The 18,203-nt window shown below is 34.7% G+C and overlaps 1 protein-coding gene across 1 annotated transcript in view; it reads left to right on the forward strand.

The window, feature by feature from the left end:
* The window catches only part of AP1AR (adaptor related protein complex 1 associated regulatory protein), a 38,449-nt gene that overhangs the window by 15,786 nt on the left and 4,460 nt on the right, over nt 1-18,203 (forward strand). The window contains exons 2-8 of the mRNA XM_035030289.1: nt 4,995-5,043; nt 6,732-6,758; nt 10,370-10,395; nt 13,550-13,646; nt 14,807-14,905; nt 16,898-16,956; nt 17,642-17,715. Coding sequence (XP_034886180.1) covers nt 4,995-5,043; nt 6,732-6,758; nt 10,370-10,395; nt 13,550-13,646; nt 14,807-14,905; nt 16,898-16,956; nt 17,642-17,715 — 431 coding nt within the window. The remainder of the gene's footprint in view (nt 1-4,994; nt 5,044-6,731; nt 6,759-10,369; nt 10,396-13,549; nt 13,647-14,806; nt 14,906-16,897; nt 16,957-17,641; nt 17,716-18,203) is intronic.

The raw sequence follows: 18,203 nt of genomic DNA on the forward strand, positions 1-18,203 counted from the left end.
GTTCAGGACAAAAACTTAGGAGACATCCTTGATTCTTCCTTTTTACATACACTCCTACAACTAATTCATTAGCAAATTCTGTCAATATTTTCTTCAGAACTGTTTCTTATAACTCCAACTTGATGATCCAAGCTACCATCATTTCTCTGTTGTACTATTACAAAAGATTCCTAATTGGCCTCTTAAAACTTAGATTGTCGGGGCGCCTGGGTGGCTCAGTTGTTAAGCGTCTGCCTTTGGCTCAGGTCATGATCCCAGGGTCCTGGGATCGAGCCCCGCATTGGCCTCTCTGTTCAGTGGGGAACCTGCTTCTCCCTCTCCCACTCTGCCTGCTTGTGTTCCCTCTCTCACTGTCTCTCTCTGTCAAATAAATAAATAAAATATTTAAAACAAAACAAACAAACAAAAAAAACTTAGATTGTCTGTTCAGGATCTTCCAGTGAAGTTCTTACACAGCTAATAAATTCTTAAGGAATGGTAGATTTAGAAAATCATAATTGTGTACCTTCTCATGAAATAATGGAACGAAGCAATGATTAACAGTGGATGCTGAAACCATTTGGTAAAAGGTTGATGGGAAGCTTTATAATGGATGAATTGGGCTGACAATACCTGAACCTACAGATCATTCTTAGCGTCAGTAAAGGTAAGGCAGACAAAAATAAAATTCCTCATAATTTAGTTCAATAGCAAGTACCACATATGAAGGTTCTTGCCTTAAAAAAAAAAAACCCATTCATTTAAATCAAATTGTCAATACATAGGAAATACAGAGAATAGAGGAAGAAAACAACACCAAGAGGAAAAAAAGTCAGCCAAACCTAGGAACTGAGAAATTCTACAGGACAAATGACACAATTTCTCCAACAAATCAGGGCATGAAAAAAGGTGATGGCGCAGCAAGGAGGGCTGTTATGGACTAAAAGAGACTTACGGGGCCTAACAAGCAAATGCAGTATATAGACCTTGTTGGAAATCTGATTTGAACAAATCATGTATAAAAAGATAGGGAGATTGAAATATAGACTGACTATTAGATGATATTAAGAAATGATTTTTAATTTTGTTAGGTGGTAATGTGGTTAGGTTGAAAAAAAGTTTCTTTTAACAAATAGAGATATTAACTGAGGTAAGGATAAGATAACATGTCTGGATTTGCTTTAAGATACTCTACCAAAACAAAAGAAGGGAGTTGTAGGAATAAGATTGGGAAAATGGTAACTTTTTAAGTAGGGTGATGGGTACAGGGTTTATGATGCTTTCCTCTCTACCTTGGTGTATATTTGAAATTTTTCATAATAAAAGCTAAAAAAAAAGGTGAATGCCAAAGACTGAAATCTCTTTTGTGAATTCTCAACTATTGAGAATAAACTCCAAAACCCTTCCCATGGCCAACAAAGACTCTAAGACCTTGGTTGTTTCTCAGACCTTCTCTCTTTCTCCTCCACTCCAGCCAGTCAGGTCCCCCACTTACTTAGAGTATGCCAAGCACAATTTTGCCTCAGAGCTTATGTGTTTGTCTTTCTTCTGCTCAGAATTCTTTTCCTCCAGTTATCTAGCTAGCTGGCTTTGTCATAGCCTTGGGAGCCTTTGTTCCAATTTTGCTTTAACAGAAAGACCTGCCCTGTCCACCCTATATAAAATAACCTCCCTCCCCTGGTCACTATCTTTGCTTACTCTGAGGTATTTATTTTTTCATCGCATTTCCCACCACATGATCATTTATGTACTTGCTTATTGTCATTCATTCCCAAGAATCTAGCTGCAAGGTGGCAGGTCCTTTACCTGTTTTATTGACAATTGTATTGCCAGCACTTGAGAGCTGTACCAGGCACTTAGTTAGGTATTCAATAAATATTTATGAAATTAAAATATAAATACTTGATGCCACATTTAATAAACAAGTACGTTTTTCCCCTCTCCTCCATTGTTCTACTTACCTTTCACTTGTATTCTCATCTATACCTAGGAGTAAGTAGGAGAGGATTGCCAAGAGCCTCATCTCTTACTCTACTCTATAACTGTGAAGTAGAAAATACAAAACATCAGAGCAGTTTATTACAGGAAACACTGAAAAAGTTATATTCCAAATTATTAGGATTTTAAGCATCTAATACTATGAAAAGGTTTTAGTTTTAATTTCTTTCATTTATTGCTTAAGTAATAGAGAGCTCTGTGAAATCTGAAATGCTACTTTCAAACAGCTGGCTTTCTAATTACTTTCAAAATCTGTGTCACAGTATTTCTCAACTTCTTTTCAGATAAATCCCAGGATAAAGCTCTTCTAATAAAAAAATGTTGCCCCTGAGTTTGCCAAATTGAGTATTTACTTTAATCTATTAATATAATCTTGGCATTTATGATAGTAGGAGCCAATATATGCCCTTTGTGAATAATATCAATCTAATCTATCTAAAAAAGGAAAGCTTAAATATTTTTTCGCTTATTTTGCTTTTCTGTTTACCTTCCATTTTAATTGTTTTGGTTTTCGTGGTTTTTTTTTTTTCTATTAATTTGCTTTTTTGCCATTCTATCATATAGACTCATGTTTATTAATCAGGACTTTGGTTGTGGGGACAGAAATCCGATCAAACTATTTTAGGCAAAAGGTAGAGTTTCTTATAAGGATAGTAGGTTTCTCAACTACTAACCAAACTGTGGGCAAAGTAGGATGTAGCTGGTTCTTAGGAATGACTTCAACACTGTCAGAACATTCGTTTGATTGATTTCAGTCCTCTCTTAGATTTTTCAGAAGCTTAACTCCTAGCACCACCCTAGAGCGCTCAGGAAAATATTGTCTCTCTCTTTTTCCATATAACCCTGAATCAATCAAATGAGGTCTGGGGGTTGGCTGTAGTCTAATTTGGTCAGATAAGCAGAGAGTCAGAATCATGCAAGAGCATAATTATCCTCACTATGGTTATATGTGAATAAAAGGGACAGAAAAGTAAGACATTTACCACAGCCAACAGCCTCAGGTTAGGCATGTATCTGTGTATAATTGGAATAGAACCCAGTGCTCTGCCATCTAATGTAAGTACAGTGCAATAATTACTTCCCTTGGTTTGGACGGTGTACCACTTGGCTTTAGGTTTTGCTTCAGCAGTGAAATCCCACTGATGGTTTATACTGAGATAGTATTACTGAACTTTATTTCATTATTCATCTACATCACTCAGTAAACCTGGAAGGAGAAATAGATTAATCAGAGACAGATTCTTCATTCAAGGAAGAGAGTGATGGTTACAGGGAGAGAGCATATAGTACTTTAAACGTGAATCCTAATGCCAGAACACAGTGCTATTCGAAGGCTCAACTCATTTCTGTTTTTGTGTGAGAAACTGGGAAAATAGAAGAATGGGACAAAGAGATGCTTAGAGAATTAAGGGTATTTTGTTTGTACTGGATATGTTCCATAAAATACTAGATCTGTGAAATGACAGACTAAGTCCTCTGTTTTTTACTAATGACCTCTTAATGGGCAATAAAACTGCTTTGCATCTGTTAGCAAATAAAGATTGTACTAAAAATGGGACCTATGATTTCATTGTTCTTTTTGTTCTTTATAATAATAAAAACCTAATCATTATGCTGAGCGAAATAAGTCGATCAGAGAAAGACATGTATCATATGACCTCACTGATATGAGGAATTCTTAATCTCAGGAAACAAACTGAGGGTTGCTGGAGTGGTGGAGGGTGGGAGGGATGGGGTGGCTGGGTGATAGATACTGGGGAGGGTATGTGCTATGGTGAGCTCTGTGAATTGTGCAAGACTGTTGAATCACAGATCTGTACCTCTGAAACAAATAATGCAATATATGTTAAGAAAAAAAAAAAAGAAGAAGATAGCAGGAGGGGAAGAATGAAGGGGGGAATCGGAGGGGCAGATGAACCACGAGAGACGATGGACTCTGAAAAACAAACTGAGGGTTCTGGGGGGGGAAGTGGGAGGATGGGTTAGCCTGGTGATGGGTATTAAAGAGGGCATGTTCTGCATGGAGCACTGGGTGTTATGCACAAACAATGAATCATGGAACACTACATCAAAAACGAATGATGTAATGTATGGTGATTAACATAACAATAAAAAATTTTAAAAAAAATTTAATCATGATAATATAGCATTCTCTTTAACTAAACCTGTATGCCCCTCCACACATACATATACACATAATACAAAGCATTCTGAACTCTCCCAACCCCGGGATTCTTCTCATGTCTTAAAGAGGTACTTTCTGTCCAAGGATCCTGACACATCAGGAACCCTCAGTGTGACTTTTGATTTCTGTGGGGGCATGGAAGACCTTTCCTCCATCAATTTAAGCAGCTTATAACAGGAACCACATTATAAGTTAAAGTCTTATAATCTCCTGGCACTTCCAGTAGTAAAGGAGTTTAGGTGCCTCTGCCCTATAACCAACTTTCATACTATAATAGAGGAGATATAGTTAATAGAGTGTGGACATGTCTTTGGAGGAGCTGTAACAAAGGAGATTCCTATTTGATTACATGTAAATTTCACTAATAGGCACAGAAGAGAATGATTAAAATGTGTATAGGCATGGAAAGAATAAAAAGCACCTAGTTTTGTATAAACATGGGCTTCTACCATCTGGAGATAACCACTCTTAACATATTGGCATATATCTTTTCAGATTTTTATTGTTTTGCATATGTTTAAGAAAATTGGAAACATACTCTTACACATTATTTAACATGTCAGTATTTTAACATGATACTTTCCTTGATACAGTAAAAATAATGAGATAATTTTAAAACTTGTATTCTGTTCTATGTAGTAAATTCAATAAATTTATTATTACAGGTTTAGTAAATATTAGTAGAAAAATATTGGTTGAATACTTTTAAACTCATAACTTAGCTTGAAACCCTGGAAAATGTTTTTATGGAAATGTTTTTATGCTACTATATTGGCTCAGTTTTAGTATTAATTGTGATTTTTTAAAAAAGTTTTTCTGTTTTTCTTCCCAGATCCAAGTATTTTAGAACATGCTCAAGAGGTGAGCACTTAACTATAGAGGTGAGTAGAGTCATGAATCTCTTTGGATAAAAGTACCTTCAGGAAGGCAGAAAGGACATTTTTCTTTTCATTAAGTTAGTATGGACTTTTTATATTTCAGTATTATTGATGCTAGTGAAGAGGGAGAGAATTGGGATGATGAGGGGCGGAGTGAACAGGGAAAAGTTTGTAAGTTAAGGTCCTGTTCTTCTAATAGAATTGCTATTTCTACTTAAGAAGTGGTGTTTTTGTTTTCGTCTTTTTTTCACCCCGCACAATTCAGAGGGGGTACGCTTCTAATAGTTATAATGGCTCAGTAGGCAGTGATTCTAGAGATAGATGGTTGGCCTGCGCCAATAGAGGGGTGTAGCAAGATCAAAGCAGAAAGCTGATTTTAAACAACTCTACAGTACAAATCACTGAATTGCTTATTCTTTGTATGTAAAATAGATAACAGAATCTATTCAGCTCCTGCTCTGTACCACCTACTTCACCATACAGTTTATAAATGTCATCAACATAATTCTTAATACAGTTGTGTTGAATGGATGGCAGTCATCCCATTTTATGGGTGAGAATCGGAGGCTTAGTTAGACAGGTGATGAAGAAGTTGGGCTTTGTTATACGGCCCCTTAAGTGGTAGAACCTAATTCCAGTCCCAAACTGCCTGGCTTTCAAAGATTGAACACTGTACTTCACTGCCTTCTATATTAAATAAAGATGCATATAAACCAGAAACTAGTTTCTTTAAATCACCAATCAAAAAAAAGTTCAAGATAATAATTTTAAGTCATTTCTTTGAATTCTTATCTTTCTAAACCTTTGAATTCATTGTTTTCTTGATTTTTAAGTAATAAAACAATGTTAACAATAAAACTTTTTTCTTTCAGTGGTTATCAAATTATTTATAGCTAAAATACACATATTTTAGTAATATAATTTAGTAGTAATGGCTTTCATCCAATCATTTTACATAATAGTGTTTATCACATCATCATCAAATTGTTTACATTCCTATCTGTAGAAAGACACTGTGTTTGGGAGTAGTGACTACCATCTGGCAGATTTTCAGTAAATAGTTAAATGAATGAGTAGATGAATAAATATAAAGATTATAAGATAAACTCTTATTTGGGTATTTTTGAAGTCCCTGTTTCTTGAGTAAATTCTCCTTCTTATGACATTAAATTTGTTCTGAACTCAAATGGAAACTGGTAGTGTGGGTTTAAAACACCCATATGAAATAATTCAGGGGAAAGTTTTAGTTTATAAGTTTTAAAAAGTTTCTGATTTATGAAGAAAATTGCTGTAATTCTCCTTTTTTTTCATATAAAATCATAAATAATAGTATATGCTTATCTTAGCTATCTTATCGGATTGTTGGATATATCAAATGAACTAGTGTATAAAGGGACACATGACTCAAATATCTTAAAAATATAAAGGTATGGGGGGGTGGGGGGATGGGTTAGCCTGGTGATGGGTATTAAAGAGGGCACATACTGAATGGAGCACTGGGTATTAGACACAAACAATGAATCATGGAACACTACATCAAAAACTAATGATGTATGGTGATTAACATAACATAGTAAAATAAAAAAAATATAACGGTATATTATTTTCAAAGTGAAAAAAGTGACAATTTTTTCTGATATATGTACCTTAGGCAAATATCCCTCCTAACACTTACTTTCTTGTTCTTCCAGTTTGAGAATCTAGTGGAAAGTGATGAAGTAAGTATTTCCACCATAGTACAAAACCCATATTTATTCTCATGAGTCATTAATTCTAGCAATTATTTTTAAAATTTTTATTTTATTGTCTTTTATTTTAGAATTTTTATCTTTTGGTTTTTATTTTTACTTTTTAGTTTCTTATACTAATTTGCTTACTTATATTAGCATATAATTCAGAATTTTCTCATATATAATGTATATAATACTGTATATATGGTACATAGTTTTCTATATTAATTTCATGTATTTTATGTATATATACATATATATATGTATCATATTTTAAAGCATGCTGTAGGACTCAAGGAACTTTAAAAAGGGATCTTTCTAACCTCTTGCCATTAGGTAGGTAAAATTCCTCAACAATCCAAGGTAGATCTGTTCTATAACCGTAGTTTTCATAGATTTCTCAGGATGGTATTTATACGTGTCCATTCTACAATGACTTTATCTGACATTAGCCATTATCTTTTTTAACAGTTATTCTTTTTGTTGATTTTTTGCATTTCATCTCATCTAAAACTTAAATATAAGATGCATTCCAAGTACAGATATATGAAAATAGGGAAAAAAATACAGTTTAGAATTAGTGAAATGCATATTTCTAATCCACTGGTTGTAGTTAGAAGAGTTTTAGTCTGTGAGCTAAGTTTCAACTTCACTAAACTAATTATATGAGTTTGTACAAGTTACTTAGCCCCCCTTAGGCCTACTTCATACAACTCTAAAATGAGTTCTACTGGAACAACACTGCAAGCTCTGACCTTTTGTAACTTTTTGATTTCCTAAGGAAAGAGGAAAATGTATCAAACAAATTTAAATTATTCTTTAGCCCAACATTTCCCACAGTGTGTACAGAATACTAGTCTCAGAATGTAAATTAGCACATTAAAGCTTCTAAGAAGAACTATTAAAGAAACTTAAGGAACTGTTAAGAAAATTATTTAAACCTATTGAACTTAACATTCCCCAAATTAATTTGGGTATAAATCCTTTTTTAAAACAATAATACATATTTATTATAATCTGATAGAACACGTTTGAGAAACTAGCTTAGCCTTTTGTTTCCCAGTAAAATTTCTGCCAAATATTTTAATGTTTCCTAGAACCTAATTTCTTTCCCATTTCAAAGGTCACTTTAATTCCATATATTTTTTAAAACAAGTGTAAGCAAACAATACAATTTTTTTAAAGATTTTATTTATTTATTTGACAGAGAGAGACACAGCGAGAGAGGGAACACAAGCAGGGGGAATGGGAGAGGGAGAAGCAGGCTTCCTGCCAAGCAGGGAGCCCCACGCAGGGCTCTATCCCAGGACCCCAGGACCCTGACCCGAGCCTAAGGCAGATGACCAATGACTTAGCCACCCAGGCGCCCCAGTGTAATATTTTTAAAGTTTCTAAACTGTAGAAGTGCTAAATATAAGAGTTCTTTCAATCTTTATTATGGTTCATCCCAGCATCACTACTGCTTTTTAAAAGAATATGGTTCCATGTATTTTCCTAAGGTGTTTTTTGTTGGGTTGAGTTTTTTGTTTGCTTTTGTTTTTACTAACCAGTCTTTTCCTCTTTCGTATCATATTTTGTGTTTGGTTTAGTTGAACATCATCTTGTTTTTTAGTGCTATTTCCTATCATTCTGAGTTTTATTCCTGCTGTTACTTGGCCATATATTTTAACTGTCACACATGAATAGCTTAAGTGTCTAAGAAAGATACGTAAATCCAAATCAGTCTTTAAAGTAGTTATGGTGGGGCGCCTGGGTGGCTCAGTTGGTTAAGCGACTGCCTTCGGCTCAGGTCATGATCCTGGAGTCCCGGGATCGAGTCCCACATCGGGCTCCCTGCTCAGCAGGGGGTCTGCTTCCCCCCCCCCCCGCCCTCTTCCCTCTCATGCTCTCTGTCTCTCATTCTCTCTCTCTCAAATAAATAAATAAAATCTTAAAAAAATAATAAATAAAGTAGTTATGGTATACTTTGGAGAAAAAATATATATAGGTAATTTCATAACTGTGTGAAAAAAAAACAAAAACAGTTGATTCTCATTATTTGTGGTAGTTATGTTCTATAAAGTTGCCATAAATGCTGAATTAGTGAATACCAACTGGACCATTACTCTCAGGGGGAATAGAGAATTAGATTCCTGTAAGCTTCTAGTCACAACATTTTCATCAACCAATCAGTAAATTACCTTGTTTTAGGTGTCTGTTTGACAACTAATTTTAATACATATTATTGATTCATTAACTTTGAACAGCACTATAAGTCATGCCTGAACTGAAGCCTGTCCAACACACACATTTTCTCCCTAAGGCTTGCTCCAGCCTCCTTAGGACTAGGAACATTAGACAGCACTTCAACACCACACATGGGAGTCATTTTATTTTTTAAAAATTTTTTTAGGGGCGCCTGGGTGGCTCAGTTGGTTAAGCAACTGCCTTTGGCTCAGGTCATGATCCTGGAGTCCCAGGATCAAGTCCCGCATCGGGCTCCCTGGTCGGCAGGGAGTCTGCTTCTCCCTCTGACCCCCCCCCCCATGTGCTCTCTCTCATTGTCTCTCTCTCAAATAAATAAATAAATCTTTAAAAAAAAAATTTTTTTTTTAAGATTTTTTTTTTTAATTTACTTATTTGACACACAGAGAGAGCACAAGCAGGGGGAGAGGCAGGCAGAGGGAGAGGAAGAAGCAGGCTCCCTGCTGAGCAAGGAGCCTGATGATCCCAGGAGGCTCGATCCCAGGACCCTGGGACCATGACCCAAGCCGAAGGCAGTCACCCAACTGGCTGAGCCACCCAGGCAGCCCAGGAGTCATTTTTTTTTTTTTTTAGATTTTATTTATTTGAGAGAGAGAGAATGAGAGAGAGAGCACAAGAGGGGGGAGAGTCAGAGGGAGAAGCAGACTCCCTGCTAAGCAGGGAGCCCGATGTGGGACTCGATCCCGGGACTCCAGGATCATGACCTGAGCCGAAGGCAGTCGCTTAACCAGCTGAGCCACCCAGGTGCCCCCCAGGAGTCATTTTAAACAGTGAAATCACCAACAAAAAAGCACAAACATGCAAAAAAACCTGGTACTCAATAGACTGTAAAGAGGACACTATGAGAACTGAAACAAGAAGGCAGAGCATCACCATGTTCTACCGCCATTGGGAATATGCATTTTGGGTAACTCAAAGTTTTTGCTGTTCTGTGGAAGTCTGTTCATGATTACAAAAGCACAGGAATTATTAGTTTTGATGTTACATAGGTGAATTTACAATTATGGAATCTATAAATAATGAGGATCAACTGTAAATGATGAGGGCATAGAAGATATGTTGTCTAGTACCATCCTGACCCAGAAGTTCATTTGCTGTAGAATATATATTTGTTAAAATAAATTAAGAAATGTCCAATAATTAGTTTATATATAATTAAGCTAGATAATAAATTTTACTTTTGAGAAGTTGTAAAATTTTAAAGCTTTTTGTTTAAGACACTTTAATAATAAAATTTGTTTACTATGATAAAAATAGATAAGCAGAAAATATTTTGATTAAATAAAAATTTTATTGACTTTCCTTGCATAGAATTCAGCTAGTGAAGTTTCTTTAATTGTTTAATTTTTGTACAGGGGGAAAGCCCAGGAAGCAGTCATAGGTAAGGCTTTTTTTTTTTTTAAACAATGTCTGTGTGAACCATGAAAAGCTCTCTAAGAATCAAGGTTCTGTCCTTTGCTTGCTTTGAGGCATTGAATAGTTTACATTTCAGGACCTTAGTTTTCTCTTTCTAGAAGTTTGAGGCAAATAATAACATCTCAAAGTATTGTTTTGAACATTAAGGAATTTAATGTACAATAGTACCTAGTGCTCTCCTATTGAACCTAAATCATGAATTTATAGTTTTTAAAAAACTATTTAATATCAATAAATACACTTCCTTGAATTTTTAAAATATCCCCCTTTTCCTTCCTCATGACATTCTAAAACTTGTTTTACTAACAGGTTAACTAGAACCTTGATACTCTAATTTATTTAAGCAGCCTTTTTAGATTCTTTTGAAATTGTATGAGCTACTTGAAGAAGAACCATCTGTCTTTAACTTGAGAGTTCTTAATATCAAGAGAATATTTTCATACACTTTCATATTTTTAATGCATATTCTTTACCTTTTTTAGTTTAGCAAACATTTATTAGGCAACTATGTGGCACTGTGCTAGGCACTGGAATTAAAAAATCAAACATGTTTCTCTATATTAGAAGAAAGAATATCCTGGTCTGAGGGGTAGTTTGTGTAAATGACTAATTTCGACATAACATGGAAAAAGAGATTAAATAGCAGTTATAAAATATGCATGGAAAACCTAAAGGAGAGACCATTTGCCCAAAATGTGTGAGAAGAGGTGTGTCCAGGTAGACTTCTTTAAGAGGATGACACTTAAGTTGATCCTGGAAGTGTTGGCTAGTGATAACTATCCAGAGGAGGAGAGCATTTCAGACAGAAGAAATTGCATGAACAAAGTGGGTTGACTGAAAAGAGGCACAAGAGGATTTTTGTGGAGGGATGGATATGTTTGTATTTTGCTTTGTGTGGCAGTTACACAAGTGTATACAATTGTCAAAACTTAATGAACTGAACACTTAAAATTTCTATTTTATTTTATTTAAGTTATACCTAAAAAAAAAAAAAAACCTTTTAAAAAAAAGCCCTAGGTAGAAGTTAGGGCTAGAGGAAGAGAAGTAGGAGACATTACCTTATACTGGTGGTTAAAACCATTTTAATTGTCAAGATCACCTACCTGAGATTGGGAACAGAAGGAAGTGGGGTGCTTGGAGTATGGAGAGAGAACAGTGGTCTAAGGATTGAATAGGCAAATACTGTAAGAGGATTCTGAAGACAACCAAGATTCAGTGAACAAAAAGAAGTAAGAGAGCATAGAAAGCCAAGGGAAGACAGAAAACAGACTGGCAGACAGATGGAATGGAGAGAACAGCCAACACCGTTTCATCAAACTGAAGTGAGAAGATAAAGACTCAAAAGTGTCTACTATATTTGGCAACATAGAAGCCACCTTTGCTAGAGTTATTAGGGATGAAAGCAAAGATAGATTGCTATGAGGTAATGAGAGAATGGGAGGTAAGGACAGAGAAGGTAAGATAAACACAGTAGTTAAGAGCAAGGAGCTAGACTACTTGGATTCAGATCCTAGCTTTATCACATATTATTTGATTTATTTGGACATAATCTGTCTTCATCTCATTTCCCTTATGTGTATTATCTCTTTATCTACCTGATAGTGTTGGTGTGAGGATTAAAATTAGTTAATATATGTAAAGTACATGGAAGAGAGCCTGACACAGTAAGTGCTAGATGCACTATCAGTGTACATTTAGTGTCACGAATTTTAGCGGAAATGGGAAGGAGAGAGGGAGTGGCTAAAGATAAATATAGATCACATGAAGGTTTTTCCTTTTTTTCTCCTTTTTTTCTTTCTTCCCTCCTCCCTTCACATGGAAGAGAGGTGAAGACAGATTTTTAAAAGTAGGCTAAGATGAGGGGCGCCTGGGTGGCTCAGTTGGTTAAGCGACTGCCTTCGGCTCAGGTCATGATCCTGGAGTCCTGGGATCGAGTCCCGCATTGGGCTCTCTGCTCGGCAGGGACTCTGCTTCTCCCTCTGACCCTCCCCTCTCTCATGTGCTCTCTCTCATTGTCTCTCTCTCAAATAAATAAATAAAATCTTAAAAAAAATAAAATAAAATAAAAAGTAGGCTAAGATGAAAGAGAGGTGCTAATTGATAGAGCAATGTCCCAGAGAATTCCCTGGAGTAGGGGAGCAAGGGTGGCATCAGTGGTGAATGAATCAAGAGTATAAGTGTAGCACATGACCTTGAACAAGTTAAGGAATGCCACCTCTTCAGAGGATGGAGGGAAGAATAGAGAAGATAGACTCAAGTAAGAGGAGGAGTGGAAAGAAGTTGAAGGAGTTGCTGGTTGGTGCTTCCCATGTCTCAGAGTGGGGTGGAATTGACTTCTAAGAGAAAAGAGTTTGAATGAGGAACTTAAAGAGTACTTGAAGATTTGAAGTAGTTAAGATGTGAGAGGGAGTTGACCATGCCTAAGAAAAGGGTTATTGCTAATGTTAGATTTTCTCTAGCAGCTCTCAGGAGAAAGGGCTAATCATGGAATTGATCCATGTCAGAAAGTAAGCTGGGTGAATAAGGTGTCATGATAGGAGTGCAAGAAGGTGAGTATGTTGGTAAGAAAGTACTTCAGATTTGCCATGGTGTCCATATTGGTTGTATGTGAAGGTTGGCAAGGTAATTAGGATAGGTAGACAGGAGAAAAGGGAAGAAAGGGAAGAGATCAAGAGCCTGGAGTAGCCAGAGTGATTGAGCAGGATAAATAGGAGGGTAGTGGGTATGTGAGTTAAGAGTTCCAGAATGGTAAGAGGACTATCAGAGCATAGCGTACTGAAGTTTATACTTTATGGTCAACATTTTGGGATATGGTCAGAAGGCTGAAGCAGAGCCAAAGTGAAGGTAAATGGAGTCCACATTTCTTAAAAGTGGTTGTAGTGCTAAAAAACACTCTGATGATATATATCATCCTATTCAGCGTATATACCAGATTATAGCAAGTGTTAAAATATATGCCTTTTTATTCATAACCATTGAAATTATAGCATCAAATTGCTTTAATACTTTGACAGTACAATTTTAGTATTTCTGTGGTTGATGAGTGTTTTATTTTGACTTGTACTCATCAAAAATATTTTTTCTTTTCTTTCTTTTTTCTCCCTCATTTTTCTCTGTAGGCCTCTTACTGAGGAAGAAATTGTCAACCTAAGAGAGAGGCATTATGATTCTATTGCTGAAAAACAGAAAGATCTTGATATGAAAATTCAAAAAGAGGTAAATAGTCTTTATGTTGCTTAAGTATATGTTATCATAAGACCTCTGTTCATACTATAGAGAAAGTTGAGATTAACTAATATGGTGCATATGAATAGTCACTAGATCTATATTTAGATATTATACAGATGAAGATTATTTAAAAGTAAAAAAAATTCTGGTCTATTATAGTTTGTATTATTTCATTTTAATTTATCAGAAATCATATGCTGCCAAAAATGAAGATAATACATTCTTCTAAAAACTAATTTCTTAATTCACAAATAGAGACTCTGGCAAGATACATGTATTTTTGTTTTTAAAACCAACTTTTAAAAAGTCTGTTTCACAATAAATGTTTCTTAAGTCTTTTTGTTTGTTTTGGACTTGTTTATTCTTAGTAAGTGAACCATAAACTATAATCATAAATGTTTTATTTACTTTAATGTGTTTATGGGAATGGCCTATAATTATAGTTTTGCTATTCACTAAATGGAATTAGTCATATTCTATTATAGATTGAAGAATAGTCTTTTAAGTACCAATTAGTGATTTCAACAGCATTAATTTAAGCTATGCAATAGATGCTAATATTAGGCTAAAGAAAAAAAATTGAAATTTTATTTTTAAGTTTGACATGCAATAGATTATCACTAAAGCAGTTTGTATGCTATTATGAATGGCAAGAACTTAAATTTGAAAGTAATTTTTGAATAGCTTGATAGCAAAATTCAGGACACATGTGCATCAATGAGACATGAACTTTGTGAAAGCTTACTTCACTTTGATAGATGGTGATATGATTGGCCTTAGTTTAAAGACCTTGGACTAAGAAAGCCAAAACCATTAAACTAGTCAGGGTGATAGGCATTGGAACAATTGTTGAGAATGAAGATCACTGCATATTCTAAAGGAAGAAACAGCTTTGTATTTCTGCAAATTAAATGCTACTACTTCATAATTCAACTTCTAAAGAGTTCTATAATATGTTTGATATCATTTGAATTATTTTATAAAAGGAGAAATTGAAATGAGAAATCACAAAAATTTCAATTCTACTATGCTTTGTAGAGATCATTTATTTTTTAATAATTTATTTTTAATTTTACAAACATTTTATTTTTAGAGCAGTTAGACAGGTTCTGATTTTTGTTAATCCTTATTGTTTTGTTCATATACAGTTAGCCTTACAAGAAGAGAAGTTAAGACTAGAAGAAGAAGCTTTATACGCTGCACAGCGTGAAGCAGCCAGGGCAGCAAAGCAGCGAAAGCTCTTGGAGGTGAGGGGAAAAGACCCCAACATATATTAGGGCTGCTTTTCTCCTGATTTTCTCTGACAAATCTTAGTTGAGACTCTTTCCCCACCCTAGAATCAAGGGCTTCTTATTTAACAACGAATGTATTTATGTATATATTCTTAAGAATTTTAAAGGCAAATTAGCTTGTCTTTAACAACTAGAAAGAACATCAAAGTATATGCTTGATATTGAATGTTGTTTAGCTTTAAATTAGCAGAAGCTCATTCTTGTTTATCCCAAAGATGAAATGTAGTTTTCCAAAATCCAGTATTCTTTTGGAAAAAGAAATATACTCTTAGGTGGAAACATTACAAAACTAATCTTTAAATATAATTTCTGTGGCATTTTTTAGTTTATTTTTGTGAGTATTTTTTTAAACAATTCCTTGAACTGCTGGAATTTCTTATACTTCTTTGAATCTGGTAAGCTGGGCAATTTGCCTCATTTTTAAATATTGTAAATTTCTCATCTTTATTCTTGTCTTTGGGAGATTTAGAGTTTGAATCTTGAGAAATCTTTGGCATATTATCAGAGAAGGCAACAGATTTATTCTATCTCACCACGCTATATGCTAATATGGCATTACTATAAAGGCAGACCGCTATTAATAACAGGCATTTATGGTATTACTGTTTTAATTAGTTTACATGTTTTACTTTGTTTAATCCTCGCAACAATCCTTGGAGATAGGTAGCGTTTTCAATCTTCATTTTATAGATGAGGAAGCCAAGGGACAGAAATGTTAAATAACTTGCTTAATAAAATCCTACAGTTAATAAATGGTAGAGCCAGCATTCAAGCACAGCAGTGCTTAGCCAGTTATCCTACTTAGTATCTTCCTCCATATTTTGCCTACGTGAACTCTCTACTGTAATATTAACTGAAGTAGTACAAAGATCATGTCACATAATTACTGTAACTTAGGGAAACTGAAAAATCATGTGTCATATTGCTATGAGTTTATATGTGACCTGTGTCCTTTTTCTCTCTTTCTCCCCCTGCTCCCCTGTCATTTTGATTAATCTGTTTCAGCAGACTAATTAGATTATATGGGAGAGTGGGGAGGTTTTGTTTTTGTTTTTTCATAAGTTCTAACTAGTGGAAAGTTTAAAAATTAACTCATCTTCTACTAAAGAAATGAAAATATTTTTCTGGCTATAATTTACATAACTCTTTTTACTATAATAAATTCTCTACTGCTCACCTTTTAAAGACAAAAGCATTCCATATGCAGCATCTATTTGGGTTCTCTGAGTTTTTCCAGAGTTCTCGGAGTTTTTTCTTCCCTGACTAAATACTGATACAGGAACACATAGCAGTGTGTACAACACACACTGGGACACGAAGATACACGGATACACGCAAGTTCATCTCATTTTCACAACAGCCCTATGAGTTTGCTAGGGCAGGATTATAGCCATCTATAATTTACAGATGAAAAAAACAGGAAGTAAAGGACATGCCATGGACACAAAGCTAATAACTGTCAGAGCCTTAACTCTCTGACAGGTCTTTTAAATCCTTTGTTTTTATTATTTCTGAGTCAGCTCAGCCAGGTCTTCTAGATCATTTGTTCAATTGCTACTTATTTCAGCCAGAATAGAACTTCATCTACTGTTTTAACTATTTTTTTCTTACCCTTCATCCTTCCAGTTATTAGAAGTTCTTAGGTGTAATAAGAATGTTCAGTACACCAATGTATGTATGTTTTAAAATTTGTATTTAATAACACTGAATATTCTGACCCCTCAAGGATTATACACTGAAAGATTGAGAGAAATTCCAACCATAAATAAGAGGATATAGAAATGAACAGTGATACATTTAAGGAAAAAGACTTCAATAGAATAACTTTTAAAGTTGTTTTTTTTTTTTTTTAGGAACTAGAAAAAATATCTTTGGGTGTTGTATGAATGATTTTTTAAAGTATAATTTTACAACAGAGTGATTTTGTATTGCATTATGTTTCCAAAGCAAGAAAGGCAGAGAGTTGTGCAGCGATACCATCCTTCAAACAATGGAGAATATCAGAGGTAAATAGTGAAACATACTACTTCCCTTAGTGGTAGAAAATGTAATTTCCAAAGAGCACAGCTCAGCTCTGGGTATTTGTATACATATTATGTATGTGTGTTCCCTAAAGAAGATAGACACTATCTTTTAAGAATACTGAGAACATTTGCTTTCTTTACATTGGAAAGTGATCATTATTTATTTGAATTGATTTCATTGCATTTTTAAGAGTGGTCATATCTTCCATATAGAAATGATGCAAAAGAAAAAAAAAAGAAACAAAATGATGCAGTAACACACTGAATGCTTTTGGATAAATTGCTTATGTCTTGCCTTGCTTGTTTGTGTTTTCCTTAACACATCTCTTTTTCTTATAATAAAGTTTATGTGTGATCATTTTTTAGAAGACACATTCCAGAATCATATTTTCCACTCATTCAAAGTACCTTTTTCATGACTCATTATTGTAAATTATGAAAATGGACTTATTACTAAGCTTTGACTTCAATATTAACCAAAATCTTATCATTTTCAGTTTATTGCTAGCATTAAGAAAATTAAGACCTATTTTCATTAGGTTACTCTAATTGTATAGTAATTATAAATTTGTGTGGGATAGACCGTCAAACTAAAATGCCATAAATTAACTTAAGCATGCATTATGTTGCATCTATTATGAATATATTTCTTTTACTTTAATTACAGTTCAGGACCAGAAGATGACTTTGAATCTTGTTTGAGAAATATAAAGTCACAGTATGAAGTTTTTCGAAGTAGTAGTAAGTCTTTTAAAAGATATACATACTTTTTTACTTTATGCCACAGTAAACAGATAATTGGAGATCCTGGCTTTGTTTCTATAGAACTTTCTGCCCTTTAAATTTATATTTTCTAGATAGGTCAGTTAACTAGTCCTTAATTACACAATTTTATCTTTCCTTTTTATTTTTTATTTTATTTATTTATTTTTTAAAGATTTTATTTATTTATTTGACAGAGAGAGAGACAGCGAGAGAGGGAACACAAGCAGGGGGAGCAGGAGAGGGAGAAGCAGGCTTCCTGCCGAGCAGGGAGCCCGATGTGGGGCTCAATCCCAGGACCCTGGGATCATGACCTGAGCTGAAGGCAGACACTTAACCAACTGAGCCACCCAGGCGCCCCATATTTTATTTTTTTAAGTAGGCCCCACACCCAGCGTGGAGCACAATGTGGGGTCTAAATTCATGACCCAAGATCAAGACCTGAGCTGAGATTAAGAGTTGGACGC

Source organism: Mirounga leonina, unplaced genomic scaffold (assembly GCF_011800145.1).
Source record: "Mirounga leonina isolate KUSES-001 unplaced genomic scaffold, KU_Mleo_1.0 Mir_357, whole genome shotgun sequence".
In the NCBI taxonomy this organism is placed as follows: Eukaryota; Metazoa; Chordata; class Mammalia; order Carnivora; family Phocidae; genus Mirounga; species Mirounga leonina.